Source organism: Ips typographus, linkage group LG3 (genome assembly GCF_016097725.1).
Source record: "Ips typographus isolate SLU linkage group LG3, UJ_Ityp_2.0, whole genome shotgun sequence".
In the NCBI taxonomy this organism is placed as follows: Eukaryota; Metazoa; Arthropoda; class Insecta; order Coleoptera; family Curculionidae; genus Ips; species Ips typographus.
In genome coordinates this window covers 17510983-17531528 of record NC_138424.1, presented here as the reverse complement: position 1 = coordinate 17531528, position 20546 = coordinate 17510983, and the positions used below count along the sequence as shown (strand labels likewise).

Sequence of the window (20546 nt, the reverse complement as noted above, 5' to 3'; positions counted from 1 at the left end):
ATCTAGACCACCCTGTGACAAGAAGTACGATGTACATTGTTTGTTGTTTGGCAAACCGGGGGGGCTGCGCCCCAGAAACATATAGGCCTCCTGTATGGGGCCGTCACGTCCCGGTTGTTGGTCCAGTTGACTTTATAAAGCCAACCAGTCTACTAGGTGTTGGCTCCTTGATTGCTCTGGGCGTCATTATTGACTGTCCCAGGAATGTTGTCTGCGAACGAGTGAAGGCTGGACACCACATTAAGATGTGTCCTGCCGACTCTTCCTCTTCCAACCATCCTCGACAAGTAGGATCCTCGGTTATACCCATCAAGTACTGATGCCGTCTCAGCTGGCAGTGGCCAGGCAGTGGGCCGGTCACCGTCCTTAAGTTCTCTCTTCTTAGTTCCAGCAGGTATTTCGTATGTTTGACTGAGGGGCCACTGATGAGTTCTTTGGCTTGCCTCATATCTATGGCGGAGTCCCAGCATTCTTGAAACAGCTGCTGGACTAAAGATTTTAGCGACTGCATCACCCTGCTATTGGCTTCCCCACAGTCGGCTCTGGATCAACTCTTTCTGAGTGCCCAGTTTTGCCAGTCGATCCGCCTCTTCATTTCCCGGAACCCACACAAGACGTATGTCGTTCTTTTGGGCCAGCTTTTCCAGGGTTGTTTGGCACTCCAGAACCAATTTGAAGTGCACTACCTCAGCACTGATTGCCATGATGGCAGCTCGGCTGCCAGAACAAATGTTAATTGTGTCTTCCTGTCGCGGGCTCGAAAGTACTTCTAGCCCACAATACAGGATCGCAAGCATCTCAGCCTGGAATACAGTAGCGTGTGTACCCAATGCAAACTGCTTCGCTGTTTGGCCTGTCTTATCGCAGATACTTGCCCCCGTCAGGATGGACTGGATCCATCCGTGAACCAGTTGGATCCATCACGAACGACCCCCGGGGCAGCTCCATTCTCCCACTCTTCCCTCTCGGTAATTACAACATTGAAGAAGTTTGAAGGCTGTAGCCTTCTAGGCATATGATCTTTACTCATAAGAAGTATTGGGCACCGTTCAGTGGCCCAATCCCATATACAAGAGTGTCCATACGTGCAAACTTGTAATTGATCCATAGTGCGCAGCATATATGCTGTCCCTATGGCTTCCATTTTTATGTGAAGGTCCAAGGGCACTTCAAGTGATCTCGTGGGGGCAGTTCCCTCCGTATCGCAGTGCTTGCGAGCCTTTGTAACCTATCTAACTGTGTGCGCACGTTACTTCTTTCCACACAAGGGCCCCATATGATGTACCTTATTGATCTGGTACAATAGGCTTTACGGTAGTATAAATGGGGTTTAATTTTACAAACTTTTTAGCAAATACGTAATAGCTTAAGTATTACCTGTCGTATTAGGTAATAGCTGAAAGAAATGCCAACACAAATCATACCAATTCGTTACCACGTTCTTGCTTTATCAACACACTAATTCGATTAGAGGTGACCAATATGAGACAGACAAAACGAGAATAAAGTAACGTAATGCGTGCGAAATTATGAAAACGAAAAACCAATAAAAGGCTAAATGGTACTTTCTCTATTACAGAATATGTTATGGAGCATCGTTATCGTATACCTACCTATAGCAGTTAAACAGTCAAGTGCTTCACTTTCTAATAAAATCAAAGAAACTTTTTTATGAAAATAATAGTTTAGATGCTGATTGAAAATCTGAAAAGCAAAGTGAACCTGAATTAGTCTTATCACTTTGCCTGCGGTCAAACAGATATAATCACTTAAGGAACTCGGCGTGAAACAGTGAAAGTGAAGGCTCGCCTTCCGAAAGTGAGAACAAGCGAAAAGACGCATTCTTTACGAAGCGACGTTAATCAAAGGTCGTTCGACCTAGAAATTGACCGACTGAAGAAATCCCTATAGACTATAGAAGAAATCAATGACTACATAAAAGTACCGAAAATTGCGACAACCGATTGCCTAATAAGTTTACAAAGCTAGACATGCGTGCCTCGACTCATCAAAAAGTCCGTTCCTTCTTCCTAACCGCGTGAATCAAAGCACGATTATCGAAGAAACGTTAAGAGAGGACAATTTCACTGGCGAAAGAAACCGAACCGTTGCGCTGTTTTCTTCCTTTCTTCGCGGTGCACAGCACACGAGTTCCGGAATTTGTCGAAAACATTTATTTATTTTTATTTACTCTAGTGATTGTTTTGTGCATAGTTTAGAATGGCCGACGAGGCATTCAGTTGGGATTTGTCCGTTTATCGAGGGGTAAGTAGTCATATCTGAAAAATTACATGTAATCAAATTACATAATGGTTTTGGTTTGATAAGAGTCAGTTTCGAATATATGGTATCAGTAGAAAGAATAGCCTGAAGCTACTTTTACATGACTTTCAATCTTTTCACTTTAGAGTAATATATAAAAATATACAGTGAAGTTTTTGTGAACATATAGAAACTACGTCAATTTCCCTATGTTTATTTTCTAGTCTAGAAACACACTTTAGATAGGTAACACAGTGTTTTCCTAACATCTTATGGCCATTTCTTTTCAAAGTAGCTGGAGATTAATAAACTTCTTACGTTTGGATTACTGACTTTTAGGAAGAAAACATAGCATTACTTCATTCCAAGTTTAATAAATAATATTTGTAAAACAAATAATATTTTTATTTATTAAACATTCCCATTTTCTTTGATATGTTGTTGATATCGCAGCTCTTGCATATTCTAGATTGGAATATTACTGTAAACTTTTGACTTTAGAAAACCCCAGAGATAGAAAAGAAATCAATGGGAGAGAAAGACCAGGTAACCCAAATCTACCTATTGATATGTCACGAAAGCTCCGATTAAGGCTATACGCTCAACCAAGAGGGCAAAAATTCTGAAAATTTAGGGGATTAAACTACTGTCAACCAGCTACAATCCAGCGCAAAAATCATTTAAATCGGTTTGAAATTGAGTGAATACGGTCGTATTGAAATTTTTGTGGACATCAAAACGGGACCTGAAATATCTCGAAAACGGTGAAACCCTTCGCAGATATTTTTTAGTAGTTTGATTGGCAAGACCAAAAAGCAACAGACGTGATCTTTAAAACGTTCCAACCGAGCGCCCCCTTGCGAGGCCGTGGGACACTAAAATCACCCATTTTTCAAGTCGGTTCATCTGTGGCAAAACACACTTATACCTGTATCTCCGTTAATAGTGAAGATAGTATTCTGAAATTTTTAGGGGATGAAACTACTATCAAGCAGCTACAATCCAGCGCAAAAATTATTTAAATCGGATTGAAATTGAGTGAATACGGTCGTATTGAAATTTTTGTGGACATCAAAACGGGGACTGAAATATCTCGAAAACAGTGAAACCCTTCGCAGATATTTTTTAGTAGTTTGATTGGCAAGACCAAAAAGCAACAGACGTGATCTTTAAAACGTTCCAACGGAGCGCCCCCTTGCGAGGCCGTGGGACACTAAAATCGCCCATTTTTCAAGTCGGTTCATCCGTGGAAAAACACACTTATACCTGATCTCCGTTAATAGTGAAGATATAATTCTGAATTTTGTAGGGGATTAAACTACTGTCAACCAGCTACAATCGAGCGCAAAAATAATTTAAATCGGATTGAACTTGACTGAATACGGTCGTATTGAAATTTTCGTGGACATCAAAACGGGGACTAAAATATCTCGAAAACGGTGAAACCCTTCGCAGATCTTTTTCAGCAGTTTGATTGTTAAGACCAAAAAGCAACAGACATGATCTTTAAAACGTTCCAACGGAGCGCCCCCTTGCGATGCCGTAGGACACTAAAATCACCCATTTTTCAAGTCGGTTCATCTGTGGCTAAAACACACTTATACCTGTATCTCAGTTAATAGTGAATATAGAATTCTGACATTTTTAGTGGATTAAACTACTGTCAACCGGCTACAATCCAGCGCAAAATCATTTAAATCGGATTGAAATTAACTGAATAACGGTCGTATTGAAATTTTTGTGGACATCAAAACGGGGACTGAAATATCTCGAAAACGGTGAAACCCTTTGCAGATCTTTTTTAGTAGTTTGATTGGCAAAACCGAAAGGCAACAGACGTAACATTTAAAACGTTTTAACGGAGCGCCCCCTTGCGAAGCCGTGGGACACTAAAATTACCCATTTTTCAAGTCGGTTCATCTGTGGCAAAATACACTTATACATGTATCTCCGTTAATAGTGAAGATATAATTCTGAAATTTGTAGGGAATTAAACTACTGTCAACCAGCTACAATCGAGCGCAAAAATAATTTAAATCGGATTGAACTTGACTGAATACGGTCGTATTGAAATTTTCGTGGACATCAAAACGGGGACTAAAATATCTCGAAAACGGTGAAACCCTTCGCAGATCTTTTTCAGCAGTTTGATTGTTAAGACCAAAAAGCAACAGACATGATCTTTAAAACGTTCCAACGGAGCGCCCCCTTGCGATGCCGTAGGACACTAAAATCACCCATTTTTCAAGTCGGTTCATCTGTGGCTAAAACACACTTATACCTGTATCTCAGTTAATAGTGAATATAGAATTCTGACATTTTTAGTGGATTAAACTACTGTCAACCGGCTACAATCCAGCGCAAAATCATTTAAATCGGATTGAAATTAACTGAATAACGGTCGTATTGAAATTTTTGTGGACATCAAAACGGGGACTGAAATATCTCGAAAACGGTGAAACCCTTTGCAGATCTTTTTTAGTAGTTTGATTGGCAAAACCGAAAGGCAACAGACGTAACATTTAAAACGTTTTAACGGAGCGCCCCCTTGAGAGGCCGTGGGACACTAAAATCACCCATTTTTCAAGTCGGTTCAACCGTGGCAAAACACACTTATACCTGTATCTCCGTTAATAGTGAAGATATAATTCTGACATTTTTAGTCGATTAAACTACTGTCAACCAGCTACAATCCAGCACAAAAATCATTTAAATCGGATTGAAATTTACTGAATACGGCCGTATTGAAATTTTTGTGGACATCAAAACGGGGCCTGAAATATCTCGAAAACGGTGAAACCCTTCGCAGATTTTTTTCAGCAGTTTGATTGTTAAGACCCAAAAGCAACAGACGTGATCTTTAAAACGTTCCAACGGAGCGCCCCCTTGTTAAGCCGTGGGACACTAAAATCACCCATTTTTCAAGTCGGTTTATATGTGGCAAAACACACTTATACCTGTATCTCCGTTAATAGTGAAAATATAATTCTGACATTTTTAGTGGATTAAACTACTGTCAACCGGCTACAATCCAGCGCAAAAATAATTTAAATCGGATTGAAATTGACTTAATACAGTCGTATTGAAATTTTTGTGAACATCAAAACGGGGCCTGAAATATCTCGAAAACGGTGAAACCCTTCGCAGATATTTTTTAGTAGTTTGATTGGCAAGACCAAAAAGCAACAGACGTGATCTTTAAAACATTTCAACGGAGCGCCCCCTTGCGAGGCCGTGGGACTCTAAAATCGCCTATTTTTCAAGTCGGTTCATCTGTGGCAAAACACACTTATACCTGTATATCCGTTAATAGTGAAGATAGAATTCTGAAATTTTTAAGGGATTAAACTACTGTCAACCAGCTACAATCCAGCGCAAAAATCATTTAAATCGGATTGAAATTGAGTGAATACGGCCGTATAGAAATTTTTGTGGACATCAAAACGGGGACTGAAATATCTCGAAAACGGTGAAACCCTTCGCAGATCTATTTCAGCAGTTTGATAGTTAAGACTAAAAGGCAACAGATGTAACATTTGAAATGTTTCAACGGAGCGCTCCTTTGCGAGGCCGTGGAACACTAAAATCACCCATTTTTCAAGTCGGTTCAACCGTGGCAAAACACACTTATACCTGTATCTCCGTTAATAGTGAATATATAATTCTGACATTTTTAGTCGATTAAACTACTGTCAACCAGCTACAATCCAGCACAAAAATAATTTAAATCGGATTGAAATTGACTTAATACGGTCGTATTGAAATTTTTGTGGACATCAAAACGGGACCTGAAATATCTCGAAAACGGTGAAACCCTTCGCAGATATTTTTTAGTAGTTTGATTGGCAAGACCAAAAAGCAACAGACGTGATCTTTAAAACGTTTCAACGGAGCGCCCCCTTGCGAGGCCGTGGGACACTAAAATCGCCCATTTTTCAAGTCGGTTCATCTGTGGCAAAACACACTTATACCTGTATCTCCGATAATAGTGAAGATACAATTCTGAAAATGTAGAGGATTAAACTACTGTCAACCAGCTACAATCCAGCGCAAAAATCATTTAAATCAGATTGAAATTGAGTGAATACGGTCGTATTGAAATTTTTGTGGACATCAAAACGGGGACTAAAATATCTCGAAAACGGTGAAACCCTTCGCAGATCTTTTTCAGCAGTTTGATTGTTAAGACCCAAAAGCAACAGACGTGATCTTTAAAACGTTCCAACGGAGCGCCCCCTTGTAAAGCCGTGGGACACTAAAATCATCCATTTTTCAAGTCGGTTCATCTGTGGCAAAACACACTTATACCTGTACCTCTATTAAAAAGTGAAGATAGAATTCTGAAATTTTTAGGGGATGAAACTACTGTCAACCAACTACAATCCAGCGAAAAAATAATTTAAATCGGATTGAAATTGACTGAATACGGTCATAATTGAAATTTGTGTGAACATCAAAACGGGGCCTGAATTATCTTGAAAACGGTGAAACCCTTCGCAGATCTTTTTCAGCAGTTTGATTATTAAGACTAAAAAGCAACAGACGTGATCTTTAAAACGTTCCAACGGAGCACCCCCTTGCGAGGCCGTGGGACACTAAAATCACCAATTTTTCAAGTCGGTTTATGTGTGGCAAAACACACTTATACCTGTATCTCCGTTAATAGTAAAGATAGAATTCTGAAATTTTTAAGGGATTAAATTACTCTCAACCAGCTACAATCCAGCGCAAAAATCATTTAAATCGGATTGAAATTGACTGAATACGGTCGTATTGAAATTTTTGTGGACATCAAAACCGGGACTGAAATATCTCAAAAACGGTGAAACCGTTTGCAGATATTTTTTTAGTAGTTTGATTGGCAAGATCAAAAGGCAACAGACGTGATCTTTAAAACGTTCCAACGGAGCGCCACCTTGCGAGGCCGTGGGACACTTAAATCACCCATTTTTCAAGTCGGTTCATGTGTGGCAAAACACACTTATACCTGTATCTCCGTTAATAGTGAAGATATAATTCTGAAATTTGTAGGGGATTAAACTACTGTCAACCAGCTACAATCCAGCGCAAAAATCATTTAAATCAGATTGAAATTGAGTGAATACGGTCGTATTGAAATTTTTGTGGACATCAAAACGGGGACTGAAATATCTCGAAAACGGTGAAACCCTTCGCAGATATTTTTTAGTAGTTTGATTGGCAAGACCAAAAAGCAACAGACGTGATCTTTAAAACGTTCCAACGGAGCGCCCCCTTGCGATGCCGTGGGACACTAAAATCGCCTATTTTTCAAGTCGGTTCATCTGTGGCAAAACACACTTATACCTGTATATCCGTTAATAGTGAAGATAGAATTCTGAAATTTTTAAGGGATTAAACTACTGTCAACCAGCTACAATCCAGCGCAAAAATCATTTAAATCGGATTGAAATTGTCTGAATACGGTTGTATTGAAATTAATGGGACCCATCACAGGAAATCAGGGCCCTAATCCTTGAACGCAGAGAATAGAATTGCCGATAGAATGTGGCAGAACTGGTTGACAATGGCAGGTTTCTGTCAAATTATGTATTCCTTTCTCTTGATAACTCTCTTCATTCGTTTCAAGAATCTAGGTTCAAGAGAGAAAGCAAAGGCCGCTTTTAACCAAATTTGAAACAGTTTGAAAGTCACAACCTCAACATGCATATCAAAATAAGACTCCCCCAAATTTTCTTGGTGCTTTTCTATGGAATGGAATTATGGACAATAACCGAGGCAACAACAGCAAGAAAACCTGAATCCTTTTACAAGAGGATGCTGCGAATATCATGGGTGGACAGAGTGACCCAGGGAACAGTGATAGAAGCTCGAATACCTGGAACATATTTTAGGAGAAACGAAAGCAAATATCACCTTTTCAAGCATAATCTCCATAGGAAGGTTTATGGCAGAAAACCACCAGAAAAAAGGAGAATATCATGGCTTAAAAACTAAAGAACATTATTCTCAAACACTAGTACCGATGATCGCCAATATTCCGAACGAATATAGACACTTGGAGAAGAAGAAGAAGGCGTACTCTCCATGTTCTGAGACTCTGTTGATCTCCAACCTCTATAGGAGGTTCAGGAGATTGCCCTTATTACAAACATGCAAAATCCTAAAATGCTGTTGAACACTGAAGGTGTGGCCATTGAACCGAAGGTTTTGGAAATTTGGTGTCAAGATTAAAGTGGTTGTAAAACTTTTCATACTCTCTACATTCGTTAATGTATTCTAGTGGAAAACTTCCTGCTTGTCTGACCCACGTACACCATATTAACTTGGAAACCACTGATTTACTATAGAGTGGCAGGGTAAATCTTTGAAATTACACACAAATCGGCTAGAGGTATGAGTGACTTATTTTTTCTACGAATGTTTGCAAATAAGCTACTTTGCATACGTAAAAGTGTGTGCAAAGTGGCACTTTCCCGCACACTATGCGGGAAAAATTTTTTCCCGCACACTTTTTAAAATGCTGATTATACCTTTCAACAGTGGTTTTATATAGACTATTATACATAAAATCTGCTTAGAATTTTGCGTAGAATTCAAAAATGTAATAATATTCAGGGGTTTCATATAAAAAACACGACTTTTTTCACATTATTCCTCCGTACAGTTTAGGTAAATAAACCACCTTGTCTCTGTCTTGAAAATGAGGCTTGTTTCCTTAGAAACCAAAGCTCATTGTCAAACAACGCATTTATATGCAATTTAAAGTCTACAACAGTGTTTATTCTTACTTATTTAAGTTAAAAAAACTATTTTAATAATGGATATCACTGAAGATGAACTTCCGGAAGATGTTCTAAAAGCCGCCAACATGGCTAGTTTGCAATTGCTGCCTCTCAAATCGCGAGAAAAATACGAGAAACAGTACGAGTTGTTTACCCAATGGTGCGAACAAAAGGGGATAAAAACCTTAAAGGAAGAGGTACTTTTAGCGTATTTTGTTACTTTAAGCAAAGAATTCAAACCGAACACAATGTGGTCAAAATATTCAATGCTCAAAAATGTAATAAAAATAAAAAGAGACATCGATATCGGTGAATTTTATAAGCTCACTGCATTTCTGAAAAAGCAGAATGTTGGTTTTAAACCTAAAAAGGCGAAAATTTTTACAAAAGAAGAAATATTCAGTTTTATGAACTCCGCACCAGATGAAATTTACCTGTTAATTAAAGTTGCCACTATATTCGGACTTGCTGGTGCATGTCGAAGGGAAGAGCTAGCCAATTTAACCACTACAGATATTGAAGACAAAGGAAACCTCATAATTGTTAAAATTAGGGATTCCAAAAATCATACAGCAAGAAACTTTATAATATCAGAAGAAGTTCATAACGGAACCTACCTGCAAACTGTACAGAAGATACACCGGCCTACGTCCAGAAAAGTCAAACAATCGTTTTTTCCTAGTTTACAGAAAGGGTAAATGTTTTTCGCAAAGTGTTGGAGTAAACAGTTTTGGAAAAATGCCTTCTGAAATAGCTATTTTTTTGAAGTTGCCAAATCCAGAACTCTACACAGGGCACAGTTATCGTCGATCATCGGCAACGTTCCTGGCCGATTCTGGAGAAGGAATCACTGACATAAAACGCTTGGGGGGTTGGAAATCGACTACGGTAGCTGAAGAATACATTGATGAATCCACAAGTTATAAAAAAGGATTAAGTAACAAAATTCTGACCTTCAATCCTAAAGAAAGTGAAGCAGTTCCAAGTACCAGTATTTTACCTTCAGTTGCTCAATCTGCGATCAATTTAAAAAACGCGACCAACTGTACATTTAACATTAATGTTGTTAATAACAATAAATAGTTATAAGTTGTTGTTTTTAATATCAATAAAAATTAAAAACAAAATGTATAGATATTTCATTCGTAAAAAAAATATTGTTCCTAACACGTGTGCAAAGTAGTTTTCCCGCACTTGAAGCTTATCCGAACTCCGCTTCGCGTCGTTCGTCTAACTGCTTTCGCGTGTGGGAAAACATAACTTTGCACACTGAATAGGAAAACTACTATTTCCCATCCTAGTGCTGTAAAGTCTATATTTCCAGAACAAAAATAGAACGCTCGTAGAAAAATAGAATATTCTTTAGAAGAAAAACTGTGGATTTTAAAAATGTTTAATAAAAGTGGAAAACTAATTGTCAGAGCCCCAAAAACAGGAGGTTGGTCAGTGACAGATCCTGTACATATGTGTTGTGTTCAAAAAAAGTTTTATTTTATTACATCACTAGTACGGCCATCCTGCTATATAATACGGTATTAAAATGACTATAAAAATCTCACCTAAAAATGAATCTATTTAAAAAAAAAGTGAAATTTTCTTGAAAAAAATTGGAGGCGCCGGGTATCGATCCCGGTACCTCTCGCATGCTAAGCGAGCGCTCTACCATCTGAGCTACGCCCCCCATAAATCTTATAAAATTCTATATCAATTTTCGATAAATTCGTCCCACTTTGAAACCCGACAAAGTCGTGACCATCAAAATAAGTAATCAACTCGAGCAGGGTCTATGTTGACATCAAAACAGGTGTGGTCATTTGCAGCTGTTAGCTGACCTTCCTGTGTAAGAATAATAAAAAAAGACCACGCCTCTTCCCATGTCAAAACATGCTATCTGTTGATTACTTAACTGGCTGAGCAAAGTGGGGCATATTAAACCGAAATTGTTGCTAAATTTTGTATAATTTACAGGGGGCGTAGCTCAGATGGTAGAGCGCTCGCTTAGCATGCGAGAGGTACCGGGATCGATACCCGGCGCCTCCAATTTTTTTTATCATGTAAATAGAAAAAAACACAGTAAACCATATCTGCATTGTATTATTTTTAATAGAAGAAAGTGTGTGAATGGTTTCCCATGATTCACAAGAACCATTGAATTGAATCTAGGGTGGCTCACAAGGGTGTTCAAAGTGATCTATGATACGGGCGTCCTACCCACGGAAATCTGAATTTGTTACCCTCCCCAAAAAGCCTAATGCTAGGAAATGTATCGAGTTTCGTACAATAAGCTTGATGAGCCACCTACTGAAGACGTTCCTGAAGATACTATGACTATGTGATGAACAGACGTTTGAGACTCAATTCGGCTTTAGAGACTAGAGAGGCTCTATTTTCGATCCGGGTGTTGTTTCAGCGATGCAGGGATGTAAACTGCGATGTATACGCATGTTTTGTAGATTACAGGAAGTTCTGCACAAAACTGACCTGGATGGGAAGAACCTCAAAATCATCAGAAATCTCTACTGGAATCAGAGGGTAGACAACGGAAGAGATACAAATATCTCGTGGTGTAAGGCAGAGATGCGTGCTGTCTCCTGTAATTTTCAATCTGTCTCGGAATATATTTTCAGGGAAGCCCTGCAAGATATTGAAGCTGGAATCCTGCTAAATGGAGAACGATGCAGACGACCTAGCTTCCTTGCAACTCCTAATGGACAGGGTCACATCGTACAGTCGACAATATGATTTGAAAATAAACACCAACAAAACAAAGTTCATGATAATAAGTAAAAACCAAAACTCCCGCGGTATTTTATTGGTAGACAAAACTCCTTTAGAAAAAGTCAACAAATACACATACTTGGGCACGAAAGTAAATGATAACTGGGACCATTCTGTGGAGATCAGAACGCGTACGTTATCAGGATGAAAAAAGTCTTTACCCTCCTCCAAAAAACTTGTACCGAGGAATCCACAACAAATACCTTGGACAGAGAGAATAACCAATACGGAAGTGCTGAGAAGGATGGGAAAGGAAAAATAAGTCCTGAATACAGTTAAGACTCGAAAGCTACAATATCTGGGACATATAATGCGCGATGAAAGCCGATATGTCCTTTTACAGAAGATCCTCCAAGGCAAAGTATATGGAGTTAAGGAGTGGGCAGAAGGAGAATATCGCGGTTGAAAAAGCCAAATCCAAATTGTTGGACCGCCCTATTCCCACTGGCTCTTCAAATTGTATTTGAATTTAACTGAGGAAAGCTTTGACAACTCGAGTAATTTATTTCAAAGTTGAATTCTTGTACAACAATATAAATAACAGCAAAACTAGTGGCACGATTTTCAGAAGGAAAGTCATACTTTTGTGTAACGCTAATTAACCCATTGTTCGAGCAAAGCCAGTTCCCAGAGGAAAAAGTGATCCTCTTTAAAATTGCAGATTGTTTTAATTAATTCAATATTCAAGAATTACTACTCGAACGCAACATAAATTACCTGTCTATAGACTAAAACTAAAAATTCTTGTGGTTTACTTGAGTTAAGTCCGTATCCCAGAGTGTAAAGCAATAAAAACTTAATGCTCGTGCGATTAATTGCTTAAAGGTGAACATGACAAGAATTTCTCTTCAGTACCATCTGTAAAGTTAGTCTAGTGATTTTCAGTGTCGTTTTACAACAGTGTATTAATTGCAGATATCTCGAATAATTTGGTGACCAAATGAAATGGGCAGAACTGATCCGGGACCGCAGAAATTCAAAGAGTCCAGCACCAAAACAGAAAGTCGATTTTGCCTGAAAATTCCCCAGTCCCACCAGAAACCTGAGGTCTATTACAAAAGAACGGAGACGACAACCAGGTACCATTCATATTTCATTAAGTGTGTTATTTTTTTGTTTCTTATACAGTGTGCCCCAAATTGCTTCTACATCTCGGTAACCGTATGAGCTACATAGTCGGTTAAATTGAAAATTTCAGCTTGCATGATAATAAACTCACTCTGAATCTCTGTTTAATGTACAGGGTGGTAACTTTCAAGGTGACCCATCATTGGGATCTTGGAACTGGCAATAGTTACAGGTTTCGTTAAATGAAGAAAGAGTTGCGTCATTCGTTCAGAATGTGTCTTCAAATCCAAGATCTTGAATTTGAATTGAATTTTAGACAAATTTTTACTAGCGTTCAGTTTTTTAGACTACAGGGGGGCTTATTCTTGAAAGCAGGGAACGGAATTTTGATAGAATTTGACAGAAGAAGCTGACAATTGCAGGTTCTTGTCACATTCTACAGGTCTTTCGCTTGAGAATTCCCTTCCCTCGTTTGAAGAATACGCACCCAGGTGGTGTAAAACTGAACACTCCAGGCTTGTGAGACTCCAGATTTGTACTGAATAGTCTAAAAACTTGTCTTATAATTCTTTATAATTCTTTTATTCAGACTGCAATCCATTGTCGAGTGTCTGAAACTGGTTTTCAAGCACTAAAAAAGTCCGGAAATCAAAATAAAGATGGTTGCCCCTAAAAGTCATTTTTTACTACTAAAAATAGTCTAAAAGTTGACTTTTAAGGCTATAAATGACTTTACTAAGACTAAAAAGTCCAAAATTCTATTTTTTTACTCGGGTGTGCAAAGTATCTATTTTGCGCACACGCACCATGAAATTTTGTATTTATGAACCAGTCGTTAAACTTGTTACAATGACGTTAAGGTTATGAATGAATATAGTATAATATGCATATGACAGAAAAACTGTGCATGTGACAAGCGTGTGTCAAAGCGAAATTTATTACTTTCTGCGGTCCTCGTAGAAAAAATATTGTTTCTAACTCTTGTGCAAAGTGTCTTGTCCGCACTTGTCTGGTGTCCCCCCCCCCATATCCAGCGATCGTGCGTGCAAGACTTGCTAGGAAAACTACAATTTCAGGACTTTAATTGGTGTGCAACTCAATTTTATGGACTAAAACAAGTCCACAATTCATTTAAATAGTGGAAACAGTCCAAATCAAATTTTCGGACTAATTCATTTCTAAAAATTAGTTTCTAAGACTAATATCGTAGCATTTAGTGTTAAAGTTTTTTACTTTCATGACTGAAGAGTCTGAAAGTTCACTTTTACTATTATAAATAGTCTTAAAGTCTATTTTTCAGTCTTAAAGCACTAAAACAGTCCGAATTTCTTAGAAATGCTCCAATTTTTTGCACCGCTTAGTGTAGAAGTCAATTTAATAGTGAAGAAGGTTGAGATGACATTTTTAAAACTTTGGACAGTTTACAAACTGGCTTTCAGGCTTGATAAGTCCAAAACTTTGTGAAGATAGTCTTGAAAACAGCCTTAAAGCACTAAAAACTAAGTCTAGATTTTTAAGACATTTCTAGCACTGAGTTAATTTAATACTGACAAAGTTTGAAATGACATTTTTAAGCTTATGGAAAATGTAAAATATGTTTTTTAAGTGCAATGTCACACACTTGGTGAAGATAGTCTTGAAACGCGATTTTCCAAGCTGAAAGCAGTTTTAAAGCACTGAAAATGAAAAGCAAAGTAAAAAACTTGAATAATTAGTCTTCAAGTCAATTTTCATGATTTTCAAGAATTTTGAAGACTATTTTCAAGACTAAAATATTGAAGTTTGTCTTCAAATTATGAAAACTTACTTCAAATGCAAATTTGAAGCTTCTGATGTAACTTTTCATTGGTTCTGAGTCACTTTTTGGTGTAAAAGTCCATTTTTAATGTTAAAATGTGTATATTTATCAAAAATTAAAAAAAAGTAGTTTTTCATGTCTAAAAGTAAATTTTGAATACTAAAGCCTTTAAATTTTTAAGATAAAATGTCCATATCGAGCTACAGGGTGTTAAAATTTAATTTTGCCCGCTACATGTGAAGCAAAGTTTCTCATCCTAAATTAATAAATAAAATAAAAAATAACGCTATTATTATTTTGTATTTTTTTCAAGGTATAGTACGACCCCAGGAGGTACCTTCTCTCCAAGATATCCGACGAATAACTACCAAGAGGTCAGAAAAACTCACGATTTTTCAGTAGAACGGTTCTACCTGAATCATAACCTCTACCTTAAAAGTGCAGTTGAAGGTTCCAGTAATGTACGTGTACTGTATAGTACAACTTTCAACTTACCTTTAAATGTTGCATATGTTTAGTTGTTAGGATACCAGGTGAAGAAAACCACAATTAGGAATTACACCCCCAAAATCCTGTCTCAGGAAGTAAACATGGGAATGTGGGTTTAATAAGTGCCATAATCGTTGAACAATTAAAGAAAACTCTTCTTGATATACAATGTCGCTACTGGGTGTTGCCGGTCAAGTGGCCAGCTACGCAGTAGGTGTGTCTTTCAACCCCCTGGCTATAATCGGGCTAGTGCCAGTATTTGCTGCAGGGTTGATGTTCATGCAGTACTTGTCGGTTGATCCAGAATCGCATCCAATTAACGTTATCAAGGTACGGGCAGCAAAATTTCAAATCCAGTAAGCATAAACTGACTTGTTACAGGTACGACCCACGTACGACTTTATCGTTGTAGGGGGTGGTTCCGCGGGGGCGGTGGTGGCTTCACGACTCTCCGAAATGGAGAACTGGTCAGTATTGTTGTTAGAAGCTGGAGGGGATGAAAATGAAGTCTCTGATATACCAACATTGAGTGGGTACGGTGTTTTTTAAGTTATTTCAAAGAGTTTTTTTTAATCAACATGACAGTTATATGCAAATGTCGCAATTTGATTGGATGTACCAAACAACGCCTCCAACGGATTCACCTTATTGTTTGGCAATGATTGGGGACCGATGCAACTGGCCTAGAGGAAAAGTAAGTTTAAAATTTCTGTTGGGTGATTGTTCTGAAATGTCTAATTAAAAGCAATATTTGTGGCTTTTCATTGTTTAGTCCAATTATTACGTCGTCGCAACATATGCCAAGCCATCGGCGACTTTCTCTCTCTTTTTTTGGTTTCACCCAGTAACGCAATCATAAAATACAACAAATTTAATAAGAGGTATTGTAAAAATCAAAATTACAATCACCTTGATGATAGTTTCTTTATTTATACTAGACTAGCGGACTTATTAGATAGTTGAGCACAAATAGCTATAACTCAGGAGTAAAGAGGATTCACAGGAGTAAAATCTGCTCATGTATTATTATTACTGTTTTCAAAGGCAATTCTTAACTTTAGAGAATATTCCTGACTGGAACCACTAGTCATATACATAAAACCAAATTGTTCACCAGGTTCTAGGCGGTTCAAGTGTCCTAAACGCCATGATATACGCACGTGGTAATCGTCACGATTATGATTACTGGGCGGAACAGGGCAATCCTGGTTGGTCTTACGAGGACGTTTTACCCTATTTCCTTAAATCGGAGGATAACCGTAATCCCTACTTGGCGAGAACCGCCTACCATTCCACTGGCGGCTACCTAACCGTACAAGAATCTCCCTGGAGGACGCCACTGAGCATTGCTTTCCTACAAGCAGGCAAAGAGCTCGGATATCAGGTCAGAGACTGCAATGGAGAGTTGCAGACTGGATTTATGTTATCTCAAGGTACTGTTTAGTTTTCAACCAAAAACTAGTAGGGAACAAAACTATTTCAGGCACTATACGTAGAGGATCCAGGTGTTCGACAGCAAAAGCCTTCCTAAGGCCAGTTCGCAATAGGCCGAATTTACACATAGCCTTGAATGCGCAAGTGACTAAGGTGGTAATTGACCCGAAAACCAAAATGGCTACCGGAGTGTCATTTTTGAGGAACGACCGTCCTCATTTCGTCAAAGCTAAGAAGGAAGTCATTCTCAGTGCTGGCGCTATTGGAAGTCCTCATATTTTAATGCTTAGTGGTGTAAGTTGTTATTAATTATTGTGCTGTTCAACACTATTTTAAATATTGTGGTGTTTAGGTGGGTCCTGGAGAAGATTTGGAAAAATTCAAGATTCCCGTGATAAGTAACATTAAAGTGGGACACAATCTACAAGATCACATTGGATTAGGAGGTTTGACCTTTATTGTGGATGATCCTGTTACTTTCACCAAATCTAGGTAAATTATCAACTTAGAATACAGTAAAATGCCTCAGAGTGTTTAACCCACTGCATTTGCTAATTTTTTCCTGTGTCGTCAGGGTCTGATGTCAAATGAAATGTCAATCAAAATTGAATTTAAAAGCATTAAAAAAAATCAATCAAAATCTGGTAATTTTTTAACCAAGACACTGAAGAACTTACTACCACAAGCAGATGAACGTTGTTCTTTCTTCAAAACATTACTTAGAAACACGCCCAAGGCAAGTTTCCTTAAAATCCATCCAAATATTTCCGAAAATACATTTGATTTTCAAAAACTTTGACCATCAACAGCAGTGGAATCATTTGAGATGTGGACCTACAGACAAATGCTGTGAATATCGTGGGTGGAGAACCCGACCAACGCAGAAGTGCTTACTAGAAAAAATAAAGAGTTGGAGGTGTTAAAGGAAGTGAAGAGAAGAAAGATCACCTATTTGGTCACATTGGGTTAAAATATGAATCACTCCACAAGAAAAGCCAGGGGAAAATTGTGGGCAAAAGGTCTATTGGAAGAAGAAGAAAATCTTGGCCACCAAAAGCAGATGAACGTTGTTCTTTCTTCAAAACATTACTTAGAAACAAGCCCAAAGCAAGTTTCCTTAAAATCCATCCAAATATTTCCGAAAATACATTTGTTTTTCAAAAACTTTGACCATCAACAGCAGTGGAATCATTTGAGATGTGGGCCTACAGACAAATGCTGTGAATATCGTGGGTGAAGCACCCGACCAACGCAGAAGTGCTTACCAGAAAAAATAAAGAGTTGGAGGTGTTAAAGGAGGTGAAGAGAGGAAAGATCACCTATTTCGTCACATTGGGTTAAAATATGAAACACTCCACTCGATAAGTCAGGGGAAAATTGTGGGCAAAAGGTCTATTGGAAGAAGAAGAAAATCTTGGCCACCAAAAGCAGATGAACGTTGTTCTTTCTTCAAAACATTACTTAGAAACAAGCCCAAAGCAAGTTTCCTTAAAATCCATCCAAATATTTCCGACAATACATTTGATTTTCAAAAACTTTGACCATCAATAGCAGTGGAACCATTTGAGATGTGGAACTACAAACAAATGCTGAGAATATCGTGGGTGGAGCACCCGACCAACGCAGAAGTGCTTACCAGAAAAAATTAAGAGTTGGAGGTGTTAAAGGAGGTGGAGAGAAGAAAGATCACCTATTTGGTCACATTGGGTTAAAATATGAAACACTCTACTCGATAAGCCAGGGGAAAATTGTGGGCAAAAGGTCTATTGGAAGAAGAAGAAAATCTTGGCTGCGGAAATTCAATATGTCTTCTGCAGATCTATTCAGAGCAGCAGTTTCCGATAATGGAGAAGCCACATGAAGAAGAAGAAGAAGCAGTGGAACCAGACACTTATTCCTAATAACAATTAGGTCAAATCGTCATCTTTCGATCTAAAGAATGGCCCAATACCCTTTTGAACACGAGCATACTGGACACAATAAGGACAGTTCTAAAATCAAATGTTGGATTGAAATGCAACAAATTTGCACTGCATTTTTCCTTACCCTGTATATCTATAAAAAATAACAACCTTTCAAACCCTGTTTTGCTTATTAAATTGGGCCAAGGCATTTCAGAGATACAGGATGTTGAAAATGACCAAAATTTTCATTTGTCTTTTGGGTTAGACATCAGACTGAAAATATTATCATAAATCTCTATTTTTAGATATCAAACAATGCAAGTGGCCTTAGAGTACATTGTTAGAGAGAAAGGTCCCATGACTTCATTGGGAGGAGTGGAAGGTCTCGCTTTTGTCAACACCAAATACGCCCCTGAAAGTGGAACCTGGCCGGACATTCAATTCCACTTTGCTCCTAGTAGCATCAACAGCGATCCTGACCAGGTACAGCTGTTATCCCCTTTAAGATTCCATTTTCTAACCTCAAAAGTACTCTCAGGTGCGTAAAATCACCGGTCTTAGAGACAGCATCTACAATACCGTGTATAAGCCATTGAAGAACGCCGAAACCTGGACGATCCTTCCATTATTGTTGCGTCCCAGAAGCACTGGTTGGATCAAACTGAAATCGAAAGACCCTAAAGTTTATCCGGACATCATTCCCAACTACTTCACGCACAAAGAAGACATCCAGGTTCTAACTGAAGGGATTAGAATCGCCTTAAACGTTTCGGCAACGAAAGCTTTCCAGAGATTCGGGTCCAGACCGCATAAAATCCCATTTCCAGGTTGTAGGGACTACGAATTTGACTCCGACGAGTATTGGGAGTGCGGCATGAGACATTTCACTTTTACCATTTACCATCCGACATCCACGTGCAAAATGGGACCCGCCACTGATCCCGATTCGGTAGTTGATCACAGACTGAGAGTGTACGGAGTAGGAAAGTTGAGGGTGGCGGACGCTTCTATAATGCCCACCATAGTAAGCGGGAATACCAACGCGCCTACCATCATGATTGGAGAGAAAGTCAGCGATATGATCAAGGAAGATTGGGGTGTGAAGGTGGTCACGTAATCAAAAACTTTCATTATTGCTACTCCAAACTAGTCATAGCTAAGTGAGCCTGTATGTAAATATATTTACAATGTATAATAAAAAGTGTAGATATTTTATAAATTAAATAATTGAAAAATTTAATTAAGTCAAAATCTCAGTCAAGTATTATTATTAAAATCGTTAGATTACACTCTAATCTAAAGTGTTTTCTTGTATTCCTTGGGTCTCAAATAGAGGGAAGCGGTCATTGGGAGCTTTCGGAAAATTGGAATAATCGGAATAGCACTTTTTAAGTTTTTGCCAAAATTTCCCTATATTTTAGCGAGGAGAAGAAATTTATGGTGTTCTGGTCAATTGAGGTTCTAGGCGGGTCAGTAGACTTAAGAGGTTAACCCAAGATTTTGTTAGGGTTGCCTAACCCTTAACCAACTTAAATTAGCAAATTTTAGGCCACTTTTTACCCATTGTAAGCGTTTTTTTCGAGATTTTTTTCAGATAACTTAATAATTTTAATTTTTGACTGGGCATTTGACATAAAATCTACAAGTATATTGCAAATTTTTGATTTAAGTCTGAACAAAATATATTTTTTTTATTTTTTATTTCTTATTTCTCCCTTTGTTGATGTAAACTAATAGTTATTGAAAATAGGCAAGATCGAATTTTCTAATTGTAACAAAAATTCCAAAATCGGTAAAAATTGTAAAAGTCCATGTTTTTAGCTAAATTAACGTTAGTTTTTGATATTTTAGCGAAACCCATTGATGTCGGGCAATTCTTTTCTATTTAATATGGATCTTTCTGAGTCCTTTTATCCAGGCACGATCAAAAAATAAAAAATTTAAAATATCTTAAAAAAAAAATTGAAAGAATCCTTGAAATGGGTAAAAATTGACTTAAAATGTCCTAATTTAAGTAGATTATGGGTTAGGAACCTCACATTGACAAAT

The 20546-nt window shown here is 38.0% G+C and overlaps 3 protein-coding genes, 1 long non-coding RNA gene and 2 other non-coding genes across 6 annotated transcripts in view; 3 read left to right on the top strand and 3 right to left on the bottom strand.

Annotated features, from left to right (window-relative positions):
* Nucleotides 1-20546, bottom strand: part of Flo2 (flotillin-2) — a 262398-nt gene that overhangs the window by 124471 nt on the left and 117381 nt on the right.
* The window catches only part of LOC145726718 (uncharacterized), a 112557-nt gene that overhangs the window by 18147 nt on the left and 73864 nt on the right, over nt 1-20546 (bottom strand). The window lies entirely within an intron of this gene.
* LOC145726352 (uncharacterized) lies at nt 2015-15327 on the top strand. Its single transcript, XM_081975398.1, has 4 exons — nt 2015-2265; nt 12720-12883; nt 14984-15131; nt 15189-15327. The coding sequence occupies exons 2-4, from the start codon at nt 12750-12752 to the stop codon at nt 15276-15278; spliced, it is 372 nt and encodes a 123-aa protein (XP_081831524.1). The 5' UTR covers nt 2015-2265; nt 12720-12749; the 3' UTR covers nt 15279-15327.
* On the bottom strand, nt 10635-10707 carry TRNAA-AGC (transfer RNA alanine (anticodon AGC)). The gene has a single exon. It is a non-coding gene; the product is annotated as a tRNA-Ala (tRNA).
* On the top strand, nt 10994-11066 carry TRNAA-AGC (transfer RNA alanine (anticodon AGC)). Its single transcript has one exon. It is a non-coding gene; the product is annotated as a tRNA-Ala (tRNA).
* On the top strand, nt 15328-19753 carry LOC145726351 (glucose dehydrogenase [FAD, quinone]). Its single transcript, XM_081975397.1, has 8 exons — nt 15328-15489; nt 15541-15692; nt 15745-15853; nt 16277-16592; nt 16643-16887; nt 16946-17085; nt 18803-18980; nt 19036-19753. Exons 1-8 carry the CDS (start codon nt 15328-15330, stop codon nt 19612-19614), a joined length of 1881 nt encoding a protein of 626 aa, XP_081831523.1. The 3' UTR covers nt 19615-19753.

What these genes read in the sequence shown, in the direction of transcription:
- LOC145726352 (XM_081975398.1), top strand. Translation starts at nt 12,750, where the DNA reads ATGGGCAGAACTGATCCGGGACCGCAGAAATTCAAAGAGTCCAGCACC. An exon ending in AGAACGGAGACGACAACCAG is followed by an intron (nt 12,884 to 14,983) that starts GTACCATTCATA and finishes ATTTTTTTCAAG; the next exon opens with GTATAGTACGACCCCAGGAG. An exon ending in CAGTTGAAGGTTCCAGTAAT is followed by an intron (nt 15,132 to 15,188) that starts GTACGTGTACTG and finishes GCATATGTTTAG; the next exon opens with TTGTTAGGATACCAGGTGAA.
- LOC145726351 (XM_081975397.1), top strand. Translation starts at nt 15,328, where the DNA reads ATGTCGCTACTGGGTGTTGCCGGTCAAGTGGCCAGCTACGCAGTAGGT. An exon ending in GCAACTGGCCTAGAGGAAAA is followed by an intron (nt 15,854 to 16,276) that starts GTAAGTTTAAAA and finishes ATTGTTCACCAG; the next exon opens with GTTCTAGGCGGTTCAAGTGT. An exon ending in TCAACAGCGATCCTGACCAG is followed by an intron (nt 18,981 to 19,035) that starts GTACAGCTGTTA and finishes AAGTACTCTCAG; the next exon opens with GTGCGTAAAATCACCGGTCT.